General features: G+C 44.4%; 1 protein-coding gene across 1 annotated transcript in view; it reads left to right on the forward strand.

Moving 5' to 3' along the window:
* Nucleotides 1–2,187: 2,187 nt before the first annotated feature.
* The window catches only part of LOC135907726 (phenazine biosynthesis-like domain-containing protein), a 58,887-nt gene continuing 40,930 nt past the window's right edge, over nucleotides 2,188–20,144 (forward strand). Inside the window, exons 1-5 of the mRNA XM_065439453.1 lie at nucleotides 2,188–2,384; nucleotides 14,851–14,950; nucleotides 15,223–15,321; nucleotides 17,878–17,990; nucleotides 18,604–18,633. Coding sequence (XP_065295525.1) covers nucleotides 2,274–2,384; nucleotides 14,851–14,950; nucleotides 15,223–15,321; nucleotides 17,878–17,990; nucleotides 18,604–18,633 — 453 coding nt within the window. The 5' untranslated portion in view covers nucleotides 2,188–2,273. The remainder of the gene's footprint in view (nucleotides 2,385–14,850; nucleotides 14,951–15,222; nucleotides 15,322–17,877; nucleotides 17,991–18,603; nucleotides 18,634–20,144) is intronic.

Genomic DNA, 20,144 nt, shown 5'->3' on the forward strand with positions numbered 1-20,144 from the left:
GCAGCCCAACATCATAGCCCCTGAGCAACCACGGCGGGTGAAACTTGGTTGAGCGACCACGATAAACACCTTTTATGTTTTTCTAGTTTTATTCCTGAATACTCCAATCGTCCGTTCAGCAACCATGGCGGCGCAGCGCTGTATATTTTTTCAGATATTATTTACAACCGAAGGAACGATCTTGAACTTAATGTAACTAATTGTGAAGACGTTTGGATTGAACTTAAATGTGACTTCCTCAACATAATCGTTCACCCTCGTCATCAGCAATAGATTTTTGTACTGCTCTCCATAACGTCATGGGACTGCTAGCAGATGAAAACAAAAATGTAATAATTATAGGTGACATCAACATTAACCTCGCTGATAGTATGTCTACTAATACTTCATATTATTCTGATTGTTTTAACAGCTTTGGTTATGAATGTTTAATTAAGATACCAACACGATGTGCTAACCACCCCATAGGTACAGTAATTGACCATGCATTATCAAATTTGGCATATCCACCAGACGCAGGTGTTATAATGACCGACGTAACTTATCACTATGCTATATTTTTAAGCTTTCACTATTCTCATGGCTCCGAAAAAATCACGTACACGAAGTTTATACTAGACAAACAATCATTCTTTGACGCCGTGTCGAACCTTGACTGGTCCCCCATCTTTTCTACAAATTATCCACAAAAAGCATTTGCACTATTTATCTCTATGCTTAAGTCATGTTTTGATCGTCATTCCGTTCAAGTTAAATGCAAAAAGAAATACGCGTCGCCTCAAAATCCATGTATAACAGATAAGCTGTTAGCTTTAATGCGCAAAAAGGATAATCTTTATAAGAAAACCAAACGACAACCATTTAACAAGAATTTAGCCATTCAGTACAAAATGTTTTCTAACCAGCTTTCTGCCACATTCAAAAAGGCTAAAAAAACGTGGTACGAAAGAAAAATTTTGGAATGTGGTAAGAACGTAAAAAAGAAATGGCAAATTGTTAACTTCTTAAACAGGGCAAATATTCGCGAAGCTATAACAGGAATTGCTTATCAGGGTATGGTATACAAGACCGCCAAAAAAACAGCTGATGCGTTTGCTGATTTCTTCTTTAGCAGCGAGCTACAGTCACCTGCGCATGACAATCCCGTGCCCCAGCGCCTGCCACATTCTTTCCTTTTATTTCCAACTACACCCCAGGAAGTTCTAAATATGATAAGCAACATGAAAATAACCGGCACCGGCATGCATAAATTACATCCTTCCCATATAAAATTAATTGCACCCTTAATAAGTAATGCCCTTGCAGACATAATCAACTTCATGTTTAAATTAGGCAGTTTCCCACAAGAAGTAAAACAAGGCAAGATCACCCCGATTTTTAAGAAAGGTGACCGCTCTTTAATTTCCCATTATCGCCCCATCTGTGGATTACCTTTCTTTAGTAAGGTAATTGAAAAGCTAATAGAAAAACGTTTAACCTTACAAAATTTAACATTCTCTCACCATTCCAATACGACTTTCGCTCGGGTTACTCGACCGAACTGGCTCTCGTTGCTTTAACCGATCAACTAAAACTTGCTATCGATGAAGGGAATTGTGCAGCTTCAGTATTTGTAGATTTAAGCAAAGCGTATGAGAAAATAACTCACCGCATCTTATTTTGTAAGCTTGAATCACTGGGAATCTATCTATCTATCTATCTATCTATCTATCTATCTATCTATCTATCTATCTATCTATCTATCTATCTATCTATCTATCTATCTATCTATCTATCTATCTATCTATCTATCTATCTGTCTGTCTGTCTGTCTGTCTGTCTGTCTGTGTCTGTCTGTCTGTCTGTCTGTCTGTCTGTCTGTCTGTCTGTCTGTCTGTCTGTCTCTGTCTGTCTGTCTGTCTGTCTGTCTGTCTGTCTGTCTGTCTGTCTGTCTGTCTGTCTGTCTAAAGACTCGCGCTCTTCCATTCTCATATATGGCAGGACGACGAATGAATGAATAGAACTTTATTTGAAACGGCTCTTCGTCGAAGTCCTAAACCAAGAGCGAACCGCCGCTGCGCCCTTTCTCGTTGGCGTCCTATACGCTGCAGCATGCTCTCGGTGCAGGCGATAAGTGCGACAGCCAGCGTATCTTTACAACCGATTAGGAGCAACACGTCGCTGGTTACAGCGTCCGCAGTAGGGCGACACTGCGGCAGCGGAGTCGTCTCTTCACCACAGTGACTCTCTACGATCCTGCGCTTCTATCGTTACGATCAGCCAGTAACAGCAACATGGAAGCTTTTCTGCGCTCTGTGCGATTTCCCTTGTTCACGGTGGACGCGTTTACAAAGGCTCCATTTTCTGGCAACCCGGCAGCCGTAGTGTTTCTACAGGAAGACGGCGTACGTGCAGATTTTCATTTCAATTTACTGCTTTTCCGATTAACGCGGCTACCAACTGTGATCGCGCGAATTTACAGATTTTTATTCTAGATGCAACTAACTTCTCGATAGGGTTTTCATAGATTACGAAAAGGGGTTTGATTCGGTAGAGATACCAACAGTCATAGAAGGCAGTGCCTAGTCGAGGAGTACAGGAAGCATACGTGAATATCTTAGCAAATCTATGTAGATTCCACAGAAAGTTTGTTTTTCACAAGATGAGCGGAAAAATACCAATCAAGAAAGGCGTCAGACAACGAGACACAGTCTCTCCAACTCTATCCACTGCATACTTAGAAATATCCAAGCTGTTAAAGTAGGAAGGTTAGGAGTGAAGATCAACGGGGATCCTATTAGCAACCTACGTTTTTGGAGATGACATTGTCTTGTTCAACAATGATGTACATGACTTTAAACAAAAGATTGAGGTCCTAAGCCGACTAAGTGGAAGAGTACACTCTTAAACAAAATTACACCCTTTTGCCACACAACGATAATCGTCATCTGTTTTTTCCGCATTTTCTTCTTTAACGCGGCGAGCCCGGTACTTTCCAGTAACGAACGGCATGCGCGTTATCAGCATGACATAGCATTCCCGACAGGAAAGTAGCGGGCGCGGCGTTTTCAAGAAAGGAAACGCAAGCAAGGCAGATGGCGATTATTGTTGTGTGGCAGAGATACACCCCAAAAGGGTGTAACTTTGCTTAAGAGTGTAAGTTCGAAGATTAATAAGCAAAAGACAAAGGTAAAGTTCAATAGCCTGGCAAGATAAATAGAATTCGTGATTGGCAGTCAGCCCCTAGAACCTGTGCTAGAGTAAGTCATGGCCGGCAGCTTACTGGTATCCTTGAAAAGAGAAGTGTACAATTATCGCATTCTACCGTTACTAACGTATATGGGGTAAATTTTTGGAGGTTACCAAAAAACTTGAGAAGTTAATAAACTCGCAACGAACGATGGAAAAAAAAAACCTGATGAACGTAACGTTGAGACAGGAAGACAGCAGTGGTGGTTTAGATAGAAACAGGGGTAGCCGATATAAGAGGAAGAAATGGGATTCGGCACGCCATGTTAATGCGTGGGGCAGATCACCGGCGGTCTAAAGAGTTACAGAATGGGTGCCGGCCAAGAGAAGGAAATTGCAGTTGGGTACGGCAGAGAGCTAAGTGGTGCGATGAAATGAGTAAATCTGCAAGCATAAGATGGCGTCAGCTGGCGCAAGACTAGGGGTAGGAAAGGTTTTCGTCCTGCAGTGGACGTGTAAAATCGGCTGACAATGATTCTAGATAGGAGAATAACGGGCACCAGCTGGAGACGAAATGTTGTGTGTGTGTGTGTGTGTGTGTGTGTGTACGCGCGCGCGCGATTGCCGATAATTTAGTACGTTTCTTCATTGCACAAAATAAAATAGATAAAAATAAGAAGCTGTAGCTTGTATGGCGATAAGTAAATGTATGACTTGATGTTCCGACCAACCTGTCGTACGTGTCGGTATACGCGCTACAGATATACAAATGTGGACAACGTTTACGGAACTTATGTTCTAAAACAATTTAGCAAGAAGCCTTTCTGGGCGCAATGCAAGCGTATTTGTCTGCTGATGACGAGATATTTGTCACGCCAAATGTCTGCTTTCTTTTTCGACGTGCATATCGTGAAGGCGCCGCACATTAATCGACCAACAAATGCTCGACCTCTTTCCAACCTCCAAGTGTATCGTTGCCCCATTTTCACCTCGAAGAGCATGCATATACTGCCACGATAAATGAGCTATTAGCCCCGAGAACCACCTACAGGGGCGCTTCGAGTGCCGCTCGCGTGACGTCAGGGCACGGGCTCGCGCCTGTCGTCTGCTACAGTACAGGTGCTGTCCGGGAGCATTCTGCGGTGTTTCCGTTTGTTCGCCCAAGTCTCGTATGCTTGCATACTGAAGATGATCGTCTCAAATTTATTTTTGCGAAGTCTTCGTTCGCGAAAATTTATTCAAAGAGCTTATTTCCTAGATGACAATATTTCTCGAAGGTAACGCTACAGTGCCAGCCAAAGAAGCTCAGACCAGCCTATTGCGAGTTCTTCATGCGCGGATCTACACTTTGCAGTGGTAGCTCACGCAAATAATAAAAGCATAACCGCAAGAACAATACAGAAGAATCCAGTTAGAATATCGTACCTGCCGTGATGCAACAAACATCTCACAAACGCTGGCTATAATGAGTTTCACAACATTTACCTTGATTTTAATCTGCTAAAACATGTTTGCTCACGACGAGTAGTTCATGGTATAATATCGAATTTTGGATTTCTTCACAGTAACGCTTGGCAGTAACACGAGAACTTAACACTGCAGTTTAGGTTCTACCAGCCCGACTTGCTTCTTTAACTGCTGCTGAAAATTTGGCTGTTATTCACCGTTAATTTTAAGCGGCAGTAATTTGAAGTAAAGTTAATTGAGGCTTACAGCTGTTTGCAGCATACGGAGAGGAATGTACCAATAATTATTCCATTTTCCGTGCTACACGTCCAACTCACTTGAGCAATTTACTGGTGATTTTTGATTGAGGGAGAGGCATGACAAATCTGTTTGGCGAACTGGCACAGGCTGCTCGGCCCAAATGTTTAAGTGAAATATGCCTTTTGGACCGCATGGTTGCAGCCAGAAAGAAGCCAAAGCCTCATTAATTAGTAGAGTTGATGATATCATTATTCCCCGCTGGAGATCAAACATCAAGTGAATTCACGTGAGGCTTGTGGTGTCTTCCTTATGAGGCGGGTATGCGAGTATGCGAGGTTTTCTTTTACGTACTGACGAAGCGAATAGATCTCATTTTGTGTAATTAAACAACGCAGGATCGAGACGTGGTGAGGCAGGAGGTGTTTGAATTTTCATTATCAAGGCAGCCTGAGCTGCGCTGTAGTGCCTCAAGTATACTTTAGGCATTGCAATTGGCGCTGTAAAAAAACTGCATCATGGTTTTAATTCGAAGTTGCAGTGAACAACAGATCGGTTTCGAGAACAATATGTGTGCCTCGCCATAACGACAGCCGGTTGTTGCCGTTGCGTCTGGGGTATGCCATATTGTCGATAAAGGCTACTGAGGGCCACTATGAAGGCCACAGTGATAGGATATACATAACGCCAATTGATTGGCTCGCGATCTTAATTACGAAACATTTATTTCAGGTGATTGGTGTTATGGTATTCATGAAGCACATATATATTATACATGACGCGCCATCGTGTTAACAGCCATGAGCAATCCGTTTTCTGGGTTCCTGTTTCAGAGAACGGTGAAAGTATAGTTGCGAACTTTTTCATACAGAACGCGCCTAGCTCGTCCTTTTATGCACTAATAAAGTTGCCATATTTGACTATAACAACTCACCAAAGTAATAAGAATCACGATGAAAGCTTCGCTGGGCAGTGCCCTAACACAGATATATAATCTTGACACCATATAGCAAGATTTTTCTTTTATGTAAAATTCATTGTCTCTCATAGCTAAGTACTAAGAGGATTTTAAGTGTTTAACGAAGCATCACACACAACTTCGCGTGTTGAATTTGCAGACATTCTATTTACGCAAAATTTATGGACAGACACGACGCATATATGCATTGCAAGACCAGTAGACCCCTTCAAGACTACATAGCTTGCGATGTCCAAGCCGCAAATTTTCTCGGCCCACGCGGTTTTGGAGAAGGAACTGCGGTTCAGGCATGACAGCAGAAAGAAGCTGACATATCCCTCAACAAGTACGGCTCTAGCCACCAATACCCCAAGCATGCACGAAGTGAACGAGCACGCGCGGCAGCCGAGCGAGCCGGAGCGAGCGGCGTCCTTACCGTGACGTCACTCGCGAGAGGGCGCCACTCCAACTTCTCGCCGCGAAACAGCGAACGTTTACAGGTACGATCAAGCGGGAAAAGAAGGTAGGAACTGACCCGTTTTGAATTTAGAGTAGTGGAATGATTTCTAATGGCATCCCTTTTGAAATGGGGTGCCGACAATAGTCACCTAGCATGCTTGAGCTATAAAGTTTTACTATCTATAAACGATTAAATTAACCCCGTGGAATTTAACGTTTCGAAACTGCACAGTGGGTTATGAGGGACGCCATAGTGGAGGGCTCCAGTATTTTGCCTATCTGTACTTAATTATGTAAAGTTACCTATCCCTGTAATGACCCCGCCTCATCTTTTTCAAATTCAAGGAAAGTGAGCCAAAAGAGGAGAAAAGATGTGGTTATTTGTAACTAAATACTATAAATATTTTCAATTTCCGTTTAAACAAATCCAGAGAAGATATTGCTTTCAAATAGGCATTTTAAGCATTACACAAAGAAATAGCTGAAGAAACAAAAGTTGAGTTGATCTGCAATTACTGTAATTTTTTTTTTAGCCTAGATCATTACTTCAGCTGTCAACATGTGTACTAGTATATCCTGTACCCGATGTTACTATGTTCGCGGTTCCTTCCCTGCTTTTATTTTTAAGGCGAAAGCCTTTCTAAGCTCATGGTGAAGTTTGTGTCAGCGCACCTGACCGCCGGAGTGTCCGCCGAAGCGTCATCACGCCATATGAAGACAGATTAAAGACAGATTAAAGAATGAAAAATGATTGATAGAGACAATTAGTGAATGATAACGCTATAATAGAGATTGGTAGAGGTTAATAATTACTAGAAATGACTAATATTGACTACTAATGATTTGTAATGACCACTAATGACTCCGAAATGGCCAATATGTCAACGACGGCTTGTAATGACCACAATTGATTAGAATTGACTAGAAATGTCTAGTAATGGGTAGTAATGACTAAAATGGCTACTAATGACTTGCAATGACTACTGATGACTATAAAATGACCAATATGTCTAACGACGGCTTGTAATGACCACAACTGATTACAAATGACTAAGAATGCCTACTAGTGAATAGTAATGACTATTAATGTCTGAATGACTTGTAATGACTAGTAATGACTATGAAATGACCAATATGTCTAACGACAACTTGTAACTCCTACAATTGATTAGAAATGACTAAAATGCTTAGTAATGACCAGTAATGACTGAAATGACTTGTAATGACTACGAAATGACCAATATGTCTAATGACGAATTGTAAGGACTACAATTGATTACAAATGACTAAATATACTTAGGAATGACCAGTAATGACTAATAGTGACTGAAATGACTTGTAATGACTACTGATGACTATGATATGACCAACATATCTAACGACGGCGTGTAATGACCACAATTGATTACAAGTTACTAAAGATTCTTTGTAGTGAGTAGTAATGACCAATAATGACTGAAATAACTTGTAACGAGAGATGAAGAGGAAGGAGAAGTAACTAAATAACTTGTAATGAGAGATGAAGAGGAAGAATAAGTTTGGTTCGACACAGTTGCACTGCTGTCTCGCTCCCTAGTGCTCTTGCATTTTTTCGACGTTTGTCAAATAGATTTGTCGAAGACGTCGGACGACTCGCCAAGATACCTTCCCTACCGGAGGCCGGGGGAGCCTTCGCCTCCCGTCGCTTCGATAGGAGCCTGCAGAAGAGCCCGATCTGGTAGCGGCGAGAGCTCCGTCATGACTACACCTGACCTGACACCGGGCCAGAGGCCACCGACTGACCCTGACAGCAACCGTGACTGTAAGCGATACATGGCTACAGAAACAGACGACGAGTCTACGCTTATTGACGATTGTGACATAGCTGACATCACAGATCTGGACGATGAAGGCTTCAGGCTTGTGCGTCACCGCAAGAAAAGGATCGTCGGAATCCCAGTGATTATTACCCCTGCCACAGAAGGAGCCGACCTGAAAAAAGTAAATCCCATTGTTCTGTCTACAGAAATTGAAAAAATTCTTGGCGCATCGCCAAATAGGAGCCGATTTACTGCTCAGGGAGCCCTGCTTCTAGATGTACAGACAGAAGAGCATGTGAATTCCCTTCTCAGCTGAAAGTCAATCTCAGGGACTGCAATCTCAGCACGAGTGCCCAATTCGTACCTGCAAAACACGTGCATTATTAGAGGAGTACCGAAGTGGTACACTGACGAGGAACTGTTGATATACTTAAAGCCACAAGGTGTTTACCATGCAAGGAGAGTCACGCGACGCGTTCAAATTTGCGAATCCGATTTGGAGTCCAGGCGAACCAGCTCCGTGGTTCTTACGCTCGCTCCAAATACAGACCGTCCAGAGAAGATCAACTTTGGCTTCACAAGACACGAGACCATTGACTACGTTGAGACACCACCTCGGTGCTTCAAGTGTCAGCGCTATGAACATGTGGCCAAGTACTGTCGTGGTGAGCAGCGGTGTAAGAGATGTGGAGGACCGCACGATTTCAAAACATGCGCGTGCAGCGAGAACTTTCTATGTGCAAACTGTAGTGGTGGTCATCCAGCTAGTTATAGCAAGTGTCCTACGCGGGCAGCGGCAATAAAGCGTAAGAAAACGTTTATCTTGGGGCCAACAGGAAAGGATGAGAAAAATACGACGAAGAAAAAGACAGAAAGTCACAGAGAGTCAGACGAAATCAAATGGAGCTCAAAGAGTGAAACTGATTTTCCAAGCCTGAAGCCTTCTCCAGGAATCCAGGACACAGTGGTGCCATTGCGCAGCGGACCGGCTAAAGCAGTCAAATCAATGAACAGAGGCCCCGTAGACGAGAAGACTGCTGAACAACCGGAAGAGCGAAGTTATGTGTCTGCACTGCAGCGACCCCAATCGCGTTGCGATGAAAAAACACCACAGGAGGACTGTCAACAGGTGCTACGTGCTCTTTTCAAGGCCTTGCGATCACACATAGAGAAGATGCCTGCGAGCTCGATGAAGAAAATGCTCGAAGTAGTCCTGGCTCTCGAGTCAGTGATTCTAAGCTCTGCCTCTCTTTAAAGCACCTAGCAATATGGATGCGGTCAGGACACAATGTTCACCATCTCGTCCACAGGTGCCACTTATTATGCAATGGAACTGTGCGGGTCTTGCGTGCCATTTACCTGAACTGTCGCTTTTCTTACGCAACATGCCTGTGTCAATATTGGCCCTGTCCGAGGCTGGTCTTCCAAGTTCCAGATCAATTGCTGGTTATGTCGCACATGGAAACCAAAGTATTCCGAAATTTCCGAACGGAAGCGCCATGCTATATGTGAGACGTGAAATACCACATTACGTTCTACCAGTTCAAGACCTTTGCAGCAGTGCTTTGGAAGTCACTGCTGTACAAGTGCGGCTGGGAAACCGAAGCCTCAGCGTGTCCTCCGTATATGTGAGCTCTCGCCTGAAGGCCTCCATGGGAGAAATTATAAGAGACCTCTGCAGCCGTTGCCCAGCTCCGAGGATTATATGTGGGGACTTTAACGCGCACCATACTCTCTGGGGCGACAAGGCGACTGATGCACGTGGAAAGCAAATTGTTAGTGCTTTAAACACCGAGGGACTCTGCGTGGCAAATGACAAACAGCCAATGTTTTTTCGACCACCGGCCTCTTACAGTGTCATTGACTTGACGTTACATTAACGGACATCCTCGCATCGTCAACGACTAGCAAAGATAGAATGGGCAGTGATAATTTTCCTGTCTTCGTTAACATTGCTGGATATAGAACCAACGGCCGAAGATCCTGCCCTGTGACGCATTGGGATACGTACAGGGACGGCCTAAGCGAATCATCTGGAGACCTGTTCGCGGACATGCTACGTAGCAAGAGATTCGCTATCGCTGAGCTGAAGCTACCCGACCACTTCCACGCTCCGGATCTAAAGCTCAAAAATATATGTGCTGCCCGTAGAAGAGCGGAACGGAGGCTGATGAGGACGAAAGGCGATCCATCAATGAAGACTATATATAACAGGATTAACGCAGTGATTCGACATTATACAAGGAAATTAACAAGAGATCAATGGGCATCATTTTGTGCAAGCCTATCGGTCTTCACGCCAGTTCCAAAGATACGGTGTGCTGGAAACTTTCGACCAAACAAGCCATTTGAAGCCCTAGCATTGAAGTTAGGCAAGACACTCGCTTGTCTTGCGAATGCCTTCGCTGAAATTTACTTTTTCGGCAGGTCAGCCGCCACAACCAACCCGCCTCCACCGCTATCGTCGTCTCTAATGGATGCTCCTTTCACACTCAGAGAACTGGAACTAGCTATGAGCAGCCTCCGACGTCGCTGTGCGGTAGGACCTGACCTTATCAGTAATCGGATGCTGACTAACCTACCAGTTGAAAGACGACGTGATTTGCTGGCATTGTTTAACCAAGTCTGGGCCAGTGGGGCTATCCCACATTTATGGAAGGTGGCATGGGGGGTACCGGTTCTGAAGCCTGGAAAGAATCCTGCAGCTCTGGACTCATACATACCGGTATCACTGACCTCGTGTGCAGCGAAGCTAGTGGAGAAGATGGCGTGCACAAGACTCACTTGGTATGTCGAGCAGGGTCGAAAACTACCATCGTGCATGACTGGGTTTCGGCAGCGTCTAAGCGCTCAAGACAATGTGCTGGACCTGCTAAGCCACATAGAACATTACAGTGCGGATGGCCTGTCGACACTTGCTGTTTTCATGGATGTTTCTAAGGCTTACGACTACGTATCTCAAAGAGCCATCATCAGCCAGTTACAATTTATAGGCATCACGGGTCATCTCTTGCACTTCATACATACGTTCCTCAATGAACGTCGCATCAGAGTTCGTCTTGGCGACACTTTGAGCGAGGAAATACGTATATTTCGCGGCGTGCCACAGGGGAGTGTTTTATCTTCCTTATTATTTAACATTGCCATGAGTAGCCTCCCAAGAGTACTAAACAATCGAACACCAGTGAAGATATCTATATATGCCGATGATATCTGCATATGGGTTTCCGGCTACCAGCATCGCTGCCTCGCACGAATAGCCCAGGGAGCAGTAAAAGCCATTCAAGGCCACTTGGCAACGATTGGATTAACACTACCAACAGAGAAATCATCATTCGTACTATTTCCTGGAGTGAAAAGAAAATCTACACGCTTGACGCTGAATTTGGACGGATACCAGATCCGACAAGTCACCAACGTCCGATTTCTGGGCGTTACATTAGACCACAGGCTACTCTGGCGCCGCGGTGTTGACCACGTTGTGGCGTCATCGTCACCCAGGCTACATGTGCTCAAGCGAGTCGCTGGCATACGCTGGGGCAACCACCCGACGTCGATGCTACGGCTACATACAGCGTTGGTTACCAGTCGAATCCTGTATCAGCTACCTCTGATGTCACCCTCAGACAGCCAATACGAGCGCTTAGAAGCCATCCACAGAAAAGGTATCCGACTTTGCCTTGGAGTCCCTCAGCCAGCGTCAAACAAAGTGCTATACGAAGCTGAGTCACGTCCTCTACGACTTCAGGCTTCCCAGGCTATCATGATCCAGCTACTACGATTGAGTGAGTCTACGCCCGGTAGAGCCCTCTTACGACGTATAGGTAACAGGCCACGCTCACATTTTTATGCAGCATTGAACACGCTTCGCGTGTTAGGATTGCGCTGCTCGAGACAGAGGGAAAGGATAGAACCACCCTGGACATTCGAGGACATCACATGCAGCTTAAGTGTACCACGATTGCAATGAAAAAGCTGCATTCCATCTGCAGAAGCCAAGTCATTAGTCCTGGAACACCTGAACACGACTTACCCGAATCGCCTACAAGTATACACAGATGGCTCTGTCATGGCACACGAAGACCGCTGCGCAGCTGCATTCTATATTCCCTCTCTAAAATATACGTGGTCTGGCCGTCTAGACTGTATAACCTCGTCGACAGTTGTGGAAGGCGTAGCAATAGCTTCTGCTCTGCGCAAACTAAAGACTTTGCCTCCGCAGAATGTAGTTGTCCTTACGGACTCAAAGGCCGCATTACAACAAGTATACCGTGGTTTGCCATCCCTCAAGTTCCCACGCAAATCACTAGCCATCGTGAAAGAACTCAACAACAAAGGCTTCACAGTAAAGTTTCAGTGGATTCCCTCCCACATTGGTATCTCAGGAAACGAAAGAGCTGATGCGCTTGCATACGCAGCGCTCTATCATCCTCCCAAAATCAAGGCTCCAAAGAGTAATCAAGTGCAAAAATCTGACATTCGAAATCACTTTGCGTCGCTTTGGGTTCCACCGCATTTGCCCTGCGTAACCAAGAGATTGCACCGAGAGGAAGCCTCACTTCTATATCGAACAAGGACAGGATCTGCTAATACACCGGCCTGGTTATTTAAAACGGGGTGAATCAATTCTCCGAACTGTATGGCATGCAACGAGATAGGAGACATTGAGCACTTCTTGTGGTCCTGCCAGCAATTCCAAGATGGAAGAGACACTCTCCTGAAGAATGTGCAAAACAAGGACCTTCCGTATGCGCGCCTACAACACCTTATATTTCCCGAGGGATCAGTTATAGCCCGCAAAGAAACTTCACGTCTCATCATCGAATTCTTAAGAGAGGCTGGTTTGATGGACATATGGCGAAACCCTTCAGCGGTATTGTGCGAGACGCTCGGGCGGAGCAATTGCCGGCCTTGATCGCCAGGCTAAACCCGCCTCTTGCTACAATTCACCACCACCACCATCACCACCACAACTTGTAATGACTAGTAATGACTACGAAAAGACCAATATGTCTTACCATAACTTGTAACTTGTAACGACTACAAATAATTAGAAATGACTAAAAATGGTTAGTAATGACCAGTAATGACTAATAATGACTGAAATGAAGTAATGACAACTGATGACTTTGATATAACCAACATTTCTAACAACGGCCTGTAATGACCACAATTGATTACAAATGACTAACATGCTTAGTAGTGAGCAGTAATAACTACTAATGACTGAAATGACTTGTAATGACTATGATATGACCAATATGTCTAACGACAGCTTTCGCCGTTCACCTCGTAAGAGAGATCTTAAGAGAGCCTGTAATTTTTTTCCACGAATACTTTAAACGGCTCTTGTTTATCTCGAACGCTGACCAGTTAACATTCACATCAGCTTTGAACGACAGCGCTTCTGTAAGGTGAACGTTTCCTACAAGTCTTGCTGAACGAATATCTGCCATTCCATTATAATGAACTGAGTAATTTCTGGATTTTTTCTGCAGCAGACACATGTCTTATACCCTGTTTCAAATGTTTGCTCCTGTACGTTTTTGTCCTCAGGCAGCCAGCTAAGGCCTCAAGTAGCAAGGCACTGCCCTTTGTGTTATCGTACAAATTTTCTTTCCTAATTTCTGGCTTGCTGTATTTGTAAAACTCCATGGACATTTTTGTTTGTTTCCATTATTTGCATCCAATTTACCGCCTTGGTTTCTTTCACCTTTCTTTTATGACTCCGGGATGCCTACAGTTCCAATTATCCTGTACTTGGTTGTAAACTTTCTTGACCTCTTTCTCCATTCCGTGTCCACGCTATTGAGCTACAAATATTTGTACGCTTGAGCCACCCATATATTTTCGTCCAGGCTCGTGAGCCTTTTTTCAAAACTGATATTGTTCTGCGCTTTTCCTACTTCAAAAGAGGCCCAACCTGTGTCACCCTCCACTGCGCCTTATCACGGGGAGACAAGTCTGGCCTCGGACAGGGCATAAGTCGTCATTTTCACTTTTGGTGAGAGCGTACAGTTTCGGCTACCGCACCAATGCAGAGCGTAAAAGCACTATTTTTCATAAAAGCGACCTGCGTGCACCACATACTGGGCTCGTTTTCAGTTGGAGTTTGTTAGTTCATGTTTTGGTGGCTAATCGATGTCACGGTTCATCGTGTAAAGTTTGCTCCACAGTGAAACGATGTGCCTCAGATGGATGCGAAGCTTTATAGCTCTGTAAAAGGAAGCAAGCACATGACTCAGCTTTGTTCAATCCATGTCCTGAAACGAAGACATTCCTGACCATTACTTCTTACTCTAAGAAACTGTTCCTGGCATCCATTAGTTCTTACGCTAAGAAACTGCTGTTGGAATCGCGGTGTCCATCTCTGTTCTTGCTTCCGTCCGTCATTTTTTGTGCGGAACCTACACCATCGTGAACTATAGGCTTCAAAGGCACGCACTGGACAATATTGCTGTCTTGCATTATTTCCTAGTACTGTTAAACGGCAACGCAGTAATGCTGAAAAGTACTGTGTGTGTACCATAGAGCTCTTCCAGCAGAAAACGCATATGTGCAGGGGAGGGGCTTCGATTACCGGCCGACCGATGGGTGAGGAATGCAAGAAACCTCCTGTACCCGGCCGAGATTTCAGTGGTCGGAATTACGGAATTAGTAATACTTCGCCATGATGTCGTCCATATCCAAGTTTTTTTGTAGCTTTGGAGGCGTAACACCCCCCCTCCCCCCCCCCCCAAAAAAAAACTTCATTTCGCGCAGGCAATCGACGACCGTCGTAAGCAGTCGATTGCTGCGGAGATGAAACACTCCGAGACTGCCTTTGTGTCCAAGCAGAACCCCCTGGATGAGTTTGGCAAATGTAAGTAAAGGCATGAGTCGCACCTGCTTTTTGTTCTGTTTCTTGACACAAGGCTAAGCACTGGGCGAGTTGGTACGTAGTCAACTAGCCAGCGAAATAGGCACACAACAAACAAGGTGTACACAGGAGAATAAATTTCACTTGTACAGTCTAACAATCGTACTGTGTGCTTCTCGTTTGTTGTATGCATGTCTTCTTCGCTGGTTTTTGATTGAGTTATATTCTTCTCCCCCGTTTATCCGCTCGAGTTGGATCATCATGTTTCATTTCAGCCTCTTGCTTCAACCTGCGCTGGTTCACGCCACAGAACGAAGTGCCACTGTGCGGCCACGCGACACTGGCGACGGCAGCCGCCATCTTTGCCGAGTGGGGTTCGTTTCATTCTATACCACGTTGTCAAACCGAGGTAAAAAACAGAAGGAACTCAATTTTTTCCACGTTTCAACACGTTGCTCGTTATGCCGCAAAGGAAAACACATAGAAAATACGATTGCGCAAAAGTTCATGCGGCTGTCATTCTCTGCAGCGTCTTTGTGTTACAAAGCAGCAAATTCGAACGACGAAATACCACGCCAGCCAGGCGCAAGCTTCCGCGAAGGCGCCAAGTTTATATCCACCCTAATCCACTTCCCGCTCCAGAAACATGGTGACCGATTGCCTGCGGCTGCGTTGTGCCTGATGAAAACTGTCGCGCAGAGGCGCTCGCCATTTCACGTGTTGACATGACTTTGGTGTGCACAAAATTTAGAAATTCCTCGTAGTACAGAAAGATGGCGGCAGTCATGAATGGAAGAAGAACCATTCTTTTGTTTTCAACAATATTCCTACAACCGTACCTCATCCACCTATTGGATGTGTCCCCTAGCTGAAACATACCAGGTGTTTTCTTTTTGTTTAAATTTTTTAGCTGCACCAAGTTTTTAAAAATCGCATGTAACAGGTAGCACGATTCTGACCCTTCAACCAGGTTACTCTATGAGGTGGACATTACTTTTAAGACATTCATATTCAATTAATTAACAAAAATCACTAATTTAAAGAAATTATTTACTTTATGGCACACATTGCAATTTACGAATTGTAGTCGGCGAGTTCCCAAAGCGTATCCACTTGGAACAAATTCTCAGGCTGGCACCAGTTTCGAGATAATAATTTTCGAAGTGTGCGACGAAATACATTGGTGTTCCAGTTACTTTTGTGCTTCAATACATAAAGCAGCGTTTTGATTAAAAAGCAAGTCGAACAGTATGACGCATTTTTCCCGCAAGTTTGACGGCGCATATCTCGAACCCGGTGCCATCTTCAAAATTCTTCCAAGTCAATATGCCTTGCAAATTCACTAGATACAATTTGTAAATTCCAATATGTGCTTTAAATTAATTAGGAAAGATAATTAGCGGAAATTTGTAAATTAGTCAGTTACACGCATTTTCTTGCTCGTGGAAGTAATGTCCACCTCATCGAGTACTTTAGTTCAAAGATAAGAATTCTGCTGTCTGCCACTGGTGATATTTAAAATTTTGGTCAAGTGAAAAAAAAAAAAACATGTAGGGTACATCAGGAATACATGCATGTGATGCGGATGCATGCCGGTGCTCAACGCGGGTATTGAAGAAATAACAATGCCGCATAAAATTATGTGTTTGCTTAAAAGATGCAGTCATGCCATTTCTGACTGAAACTGCGAAAACGATTCAGCTGCTATGCAGGGTGTTTCAGCGAACACTTTCAAAAATTTTCATAGCACAATTCTAGTTCATGAGCTGGCCCTACTCGAAAAGGCGCACATTACTTGCACAAAAAAATTTAAATGCATAATAGACTAATTATCAGAAATTCAATAATTAAGCTTCTAGCTAATTACCTTATGGCCCATATTGCAAATTACAAATTGTAGCCGTGGAGTTCGCCAGGCGGATCCACTTGGAACGAATTCTCCGGATGACACCAGTTTCGAGATATTAATTCCCGAACTTTGCGGAGAAATACATTGGCGTTCCAGCTACTTTTGTGCGTCAATGCATAAAACGACGTTTTGTTCATAAGAAAGTAACTGGAACGCCAATGCATTTCTCCGCAAAGTTCGGGAATTATTATCTCGAAATTGGTGTCATCCGGAGAATACGTTCCAAATGGATCCGCCTGGCGAACTCCACGGCTACAATTTGTAATTTGCAATATGGGCCATAAGGTAATTAGTTAAAAACTTAATTATATTCTTTAGTTAGTCGATTATGCATATTATTTTTCGGTGCAAGTAATGTCCACCTGTTCGAGTAGACCAGCTCATGAACTAGAATGGTGCTACAGGCAACCTTTAAAAATGTTTGAAAGTGCTCGCTGAAGCGCCGGTACAAGGCGTACACAGCCAAAAGAGAACCCAACGCGACACCGCATGCCGCTGCTTACTTAGGAGAAGATGTGCGTTCGAAGTGCGCGGCGCTTGCCTCAACAGCACGCGTCGCTCCCGTGAATGGGTGCCATTGCACGGAGTATGGGCACGTTCAAACTTTGGCATGCCCTTACATTAGGCGCAAGACAAAATGTTAGAAATTGGACCTGCCTACATATGAGTGAACATACCATAATAATTAGAGAAAAGAACATTCTACACGGATGTGGATAACTTATTACACTACCACATAGAGGGTAGTCAAAAGGAAGCATTCGTCGATCGAGCATCGAGCGCAGAGCTTCAGCAACTGTGCCGCTTATATAATATATGCATGACGGTTGCTTAACTGTCGACTCGCCACTTACACTGCGTATTTGCAGTTTGCGTTGCAGTGGCATCTAGACGGAAACAGTGTTGAATGGTCACACAGATACCTTTTTCTCTTCCTCGGCCTAAACGGTGTCAGGATATTACAAGTCTGAGCGCACTGTGTAGTCCTGTAATTTTTTACTGACAAAACGATCCTTTGCAGGAAATGCGTCTCGAGAACTCCGATTCCACACCAAGAGCGGTGTGTTGAAAGCGTCAAGGAAGCCAAATGGTGTCATCGTCCTTGATTTGCCAGCAAAGTCTTCGGTGGTAGTGGTCGGTGTCTCAACAAATGTACAGTTCCAAAAGCGCCACATATATAGCTTCTTGCTTTATTTTTGTTTGCTTGTTTCTTTTCTTTTGTTCAAGAAAGAAATGAAAAGTCTTTCCGATAGCATCAGACGCATGAAACAAGTGAAACTTTGCTGAATACATTGCTGATAATGCTCGCAGTCAAGTACTTTCTTTTCTGTCGCAATGACACTCACAGCGAGCAAACTGTTGTAGGGACGAAGCAGTCACGACTTTAGAATGCAATCAGTGCTAGCTGGTATGCCAAGATAAAAAATCTTTAGCGAGGAGAAACCACGGACATAGAAGGGATTGGAACTGACTATCTTCAGTGTTGACAAAACTGACGTGACCTTGAAACTGATTGGGTGTGCATGGTAATAGATGCGCGCGTGCAACAGTACGTCAGCACTCATGCACGCTTCCGTGCTAATTCAGCTGGAAGTATCAAGCGTGTTTTTCGCTATGGAACGTCTTCTCGCGTCTTTCTTGACCAGTGTTGACTTGCGAGCGGCAAGTCCAAGGCAGTAAAAGTTGCATTTTTGCTTTCCTTGTCCGCATGTCGCCGCACCTCACGCCCTCGTACTTGTGGTGATAGCAACATGAAGATTACCGGAGTCTTCTCGACGTGAGTATGGGCACCGCTGGATTTTCACCAAGCGTTAAAGTTGCATGAAAACATTCGAAATAACGTGCACAACTAAATAAAAAGTATTCTATGTGAATTAATCCAAGTGTGTTGACTGAAGCTACATATAGAAGCCGTTTTCTGCCTAATCAGCCAATCTGCAGTAAGCACAGGCGGAAAGTTTTCATTTTTCTGGGGGTTAGGGTCTGGGGCCCGACCAGCTTTCCGAACCACACACACACACACACACAAACACACACACACACACACACACACACACACACATGTGTGTGTGTCACATATGTGTGTGTGTGTGTGTGTGTGTCCACGTGACGCCGGTGGCCGAAAGGATGGAAAAACGGCGCCAGAGGTAGCTCAACTGGTAGAGCATCGCACGCGTAATGCGAAGACGTGGGAACGTTCCTCACCTGCGGAAGTTGTTTCTTCATCCATTTTTAGTTTAGTTAATTTATCATTTCTTTCATTCAATTAGTAAGTACTAGTAATTTCCTCTCTGTCATGTACATACGATGCAGACATTTAAACACGATCAGAAAAACAATGCAACAAAGTAACCGGATGATAGCCCGTGCGGCTCATAATCGGACAGGGATAGGTGAACAAGACACCCTCAGACTGGTGAAAAGCCTGGTCATTAGCAGACTAATGTACTCCCTACCTTATCATACCATGAATAGGGAGGAAGAAGAAAAGGCTCACCAAATAATAAGGATGGCATATAAGAGAGCCCTGAGGCTGTCACGCAACACTTCAAATAAGAAGCTTCTAGCCCTCGGCCTCCATCATACATTTCATGAATTGGCTGAGGCCCAACTCATAGCGCAGAGGAGTCGATTGGCGCAAACGACAGCCGGCAGAGCTCTTTTTCAAAGAGTCGGCCTTGAAGAATGCATACAAATATACCAAAACGCCAAGGGTCTACCCTGCCAGATTAGAGATTTGTATGGGGTATTACCAATACCACAAAACATGGATCCCACATTACATGCAGGAAGGAGAAAGGCTAGAGCAGAATACACATACAAAACAACAAAATACTTGGTCACTGCAAGATTCACGGATGCTTTACCATATCGGGCCAACACAAAGAATACTGTGGCAGTTGTCGTAAACCGTAAAGGTAAAATCACGGCCTCTGCTTCGGTTTCTCGAGCCACCATTATAGAAGCTGAAGAGATAGCCATCGCCTTAGCATAAGAGAAGGCATAGAGCGCAATGCTCCACTGACAATAATTACAGATTCTCAGGCCGCTTGTAGGAACTATCAGAGGGGACAAATCGGTGTGAGGGCGCATCGGATACTTACCGAAATCAGCAGAGATCTCGACGTCAAGTATGCCCAAACAATAACGTGGGCCCCGGGACACGAGGGTGTTACTGGGAACCTCCATGCAGATGAGGCGGTTCGAGGTTTCACTAATTGCCGAGCTGACCGTGGCAACATCGTGGAGGACTCGACACCCATCGATCCAAGTTATAAGCAATCTTGC

Source organism: Dermacentor albipictus, chromosome 1 (genome assembly GCF_038994185.2).
Source record: "Dermacentor albipictus isolate Rhodes 1998 colony chromosome 1, USDA_Dalb.pri_finalv2, whole genome shotgun sequence".
Classification (NCBI taxonomy): Eukaryota; Metazoa; Arthropoda; class Arachnida; order Ixodida; family Ixodidae; genus Dermacentor; species Dermacentor albipictus.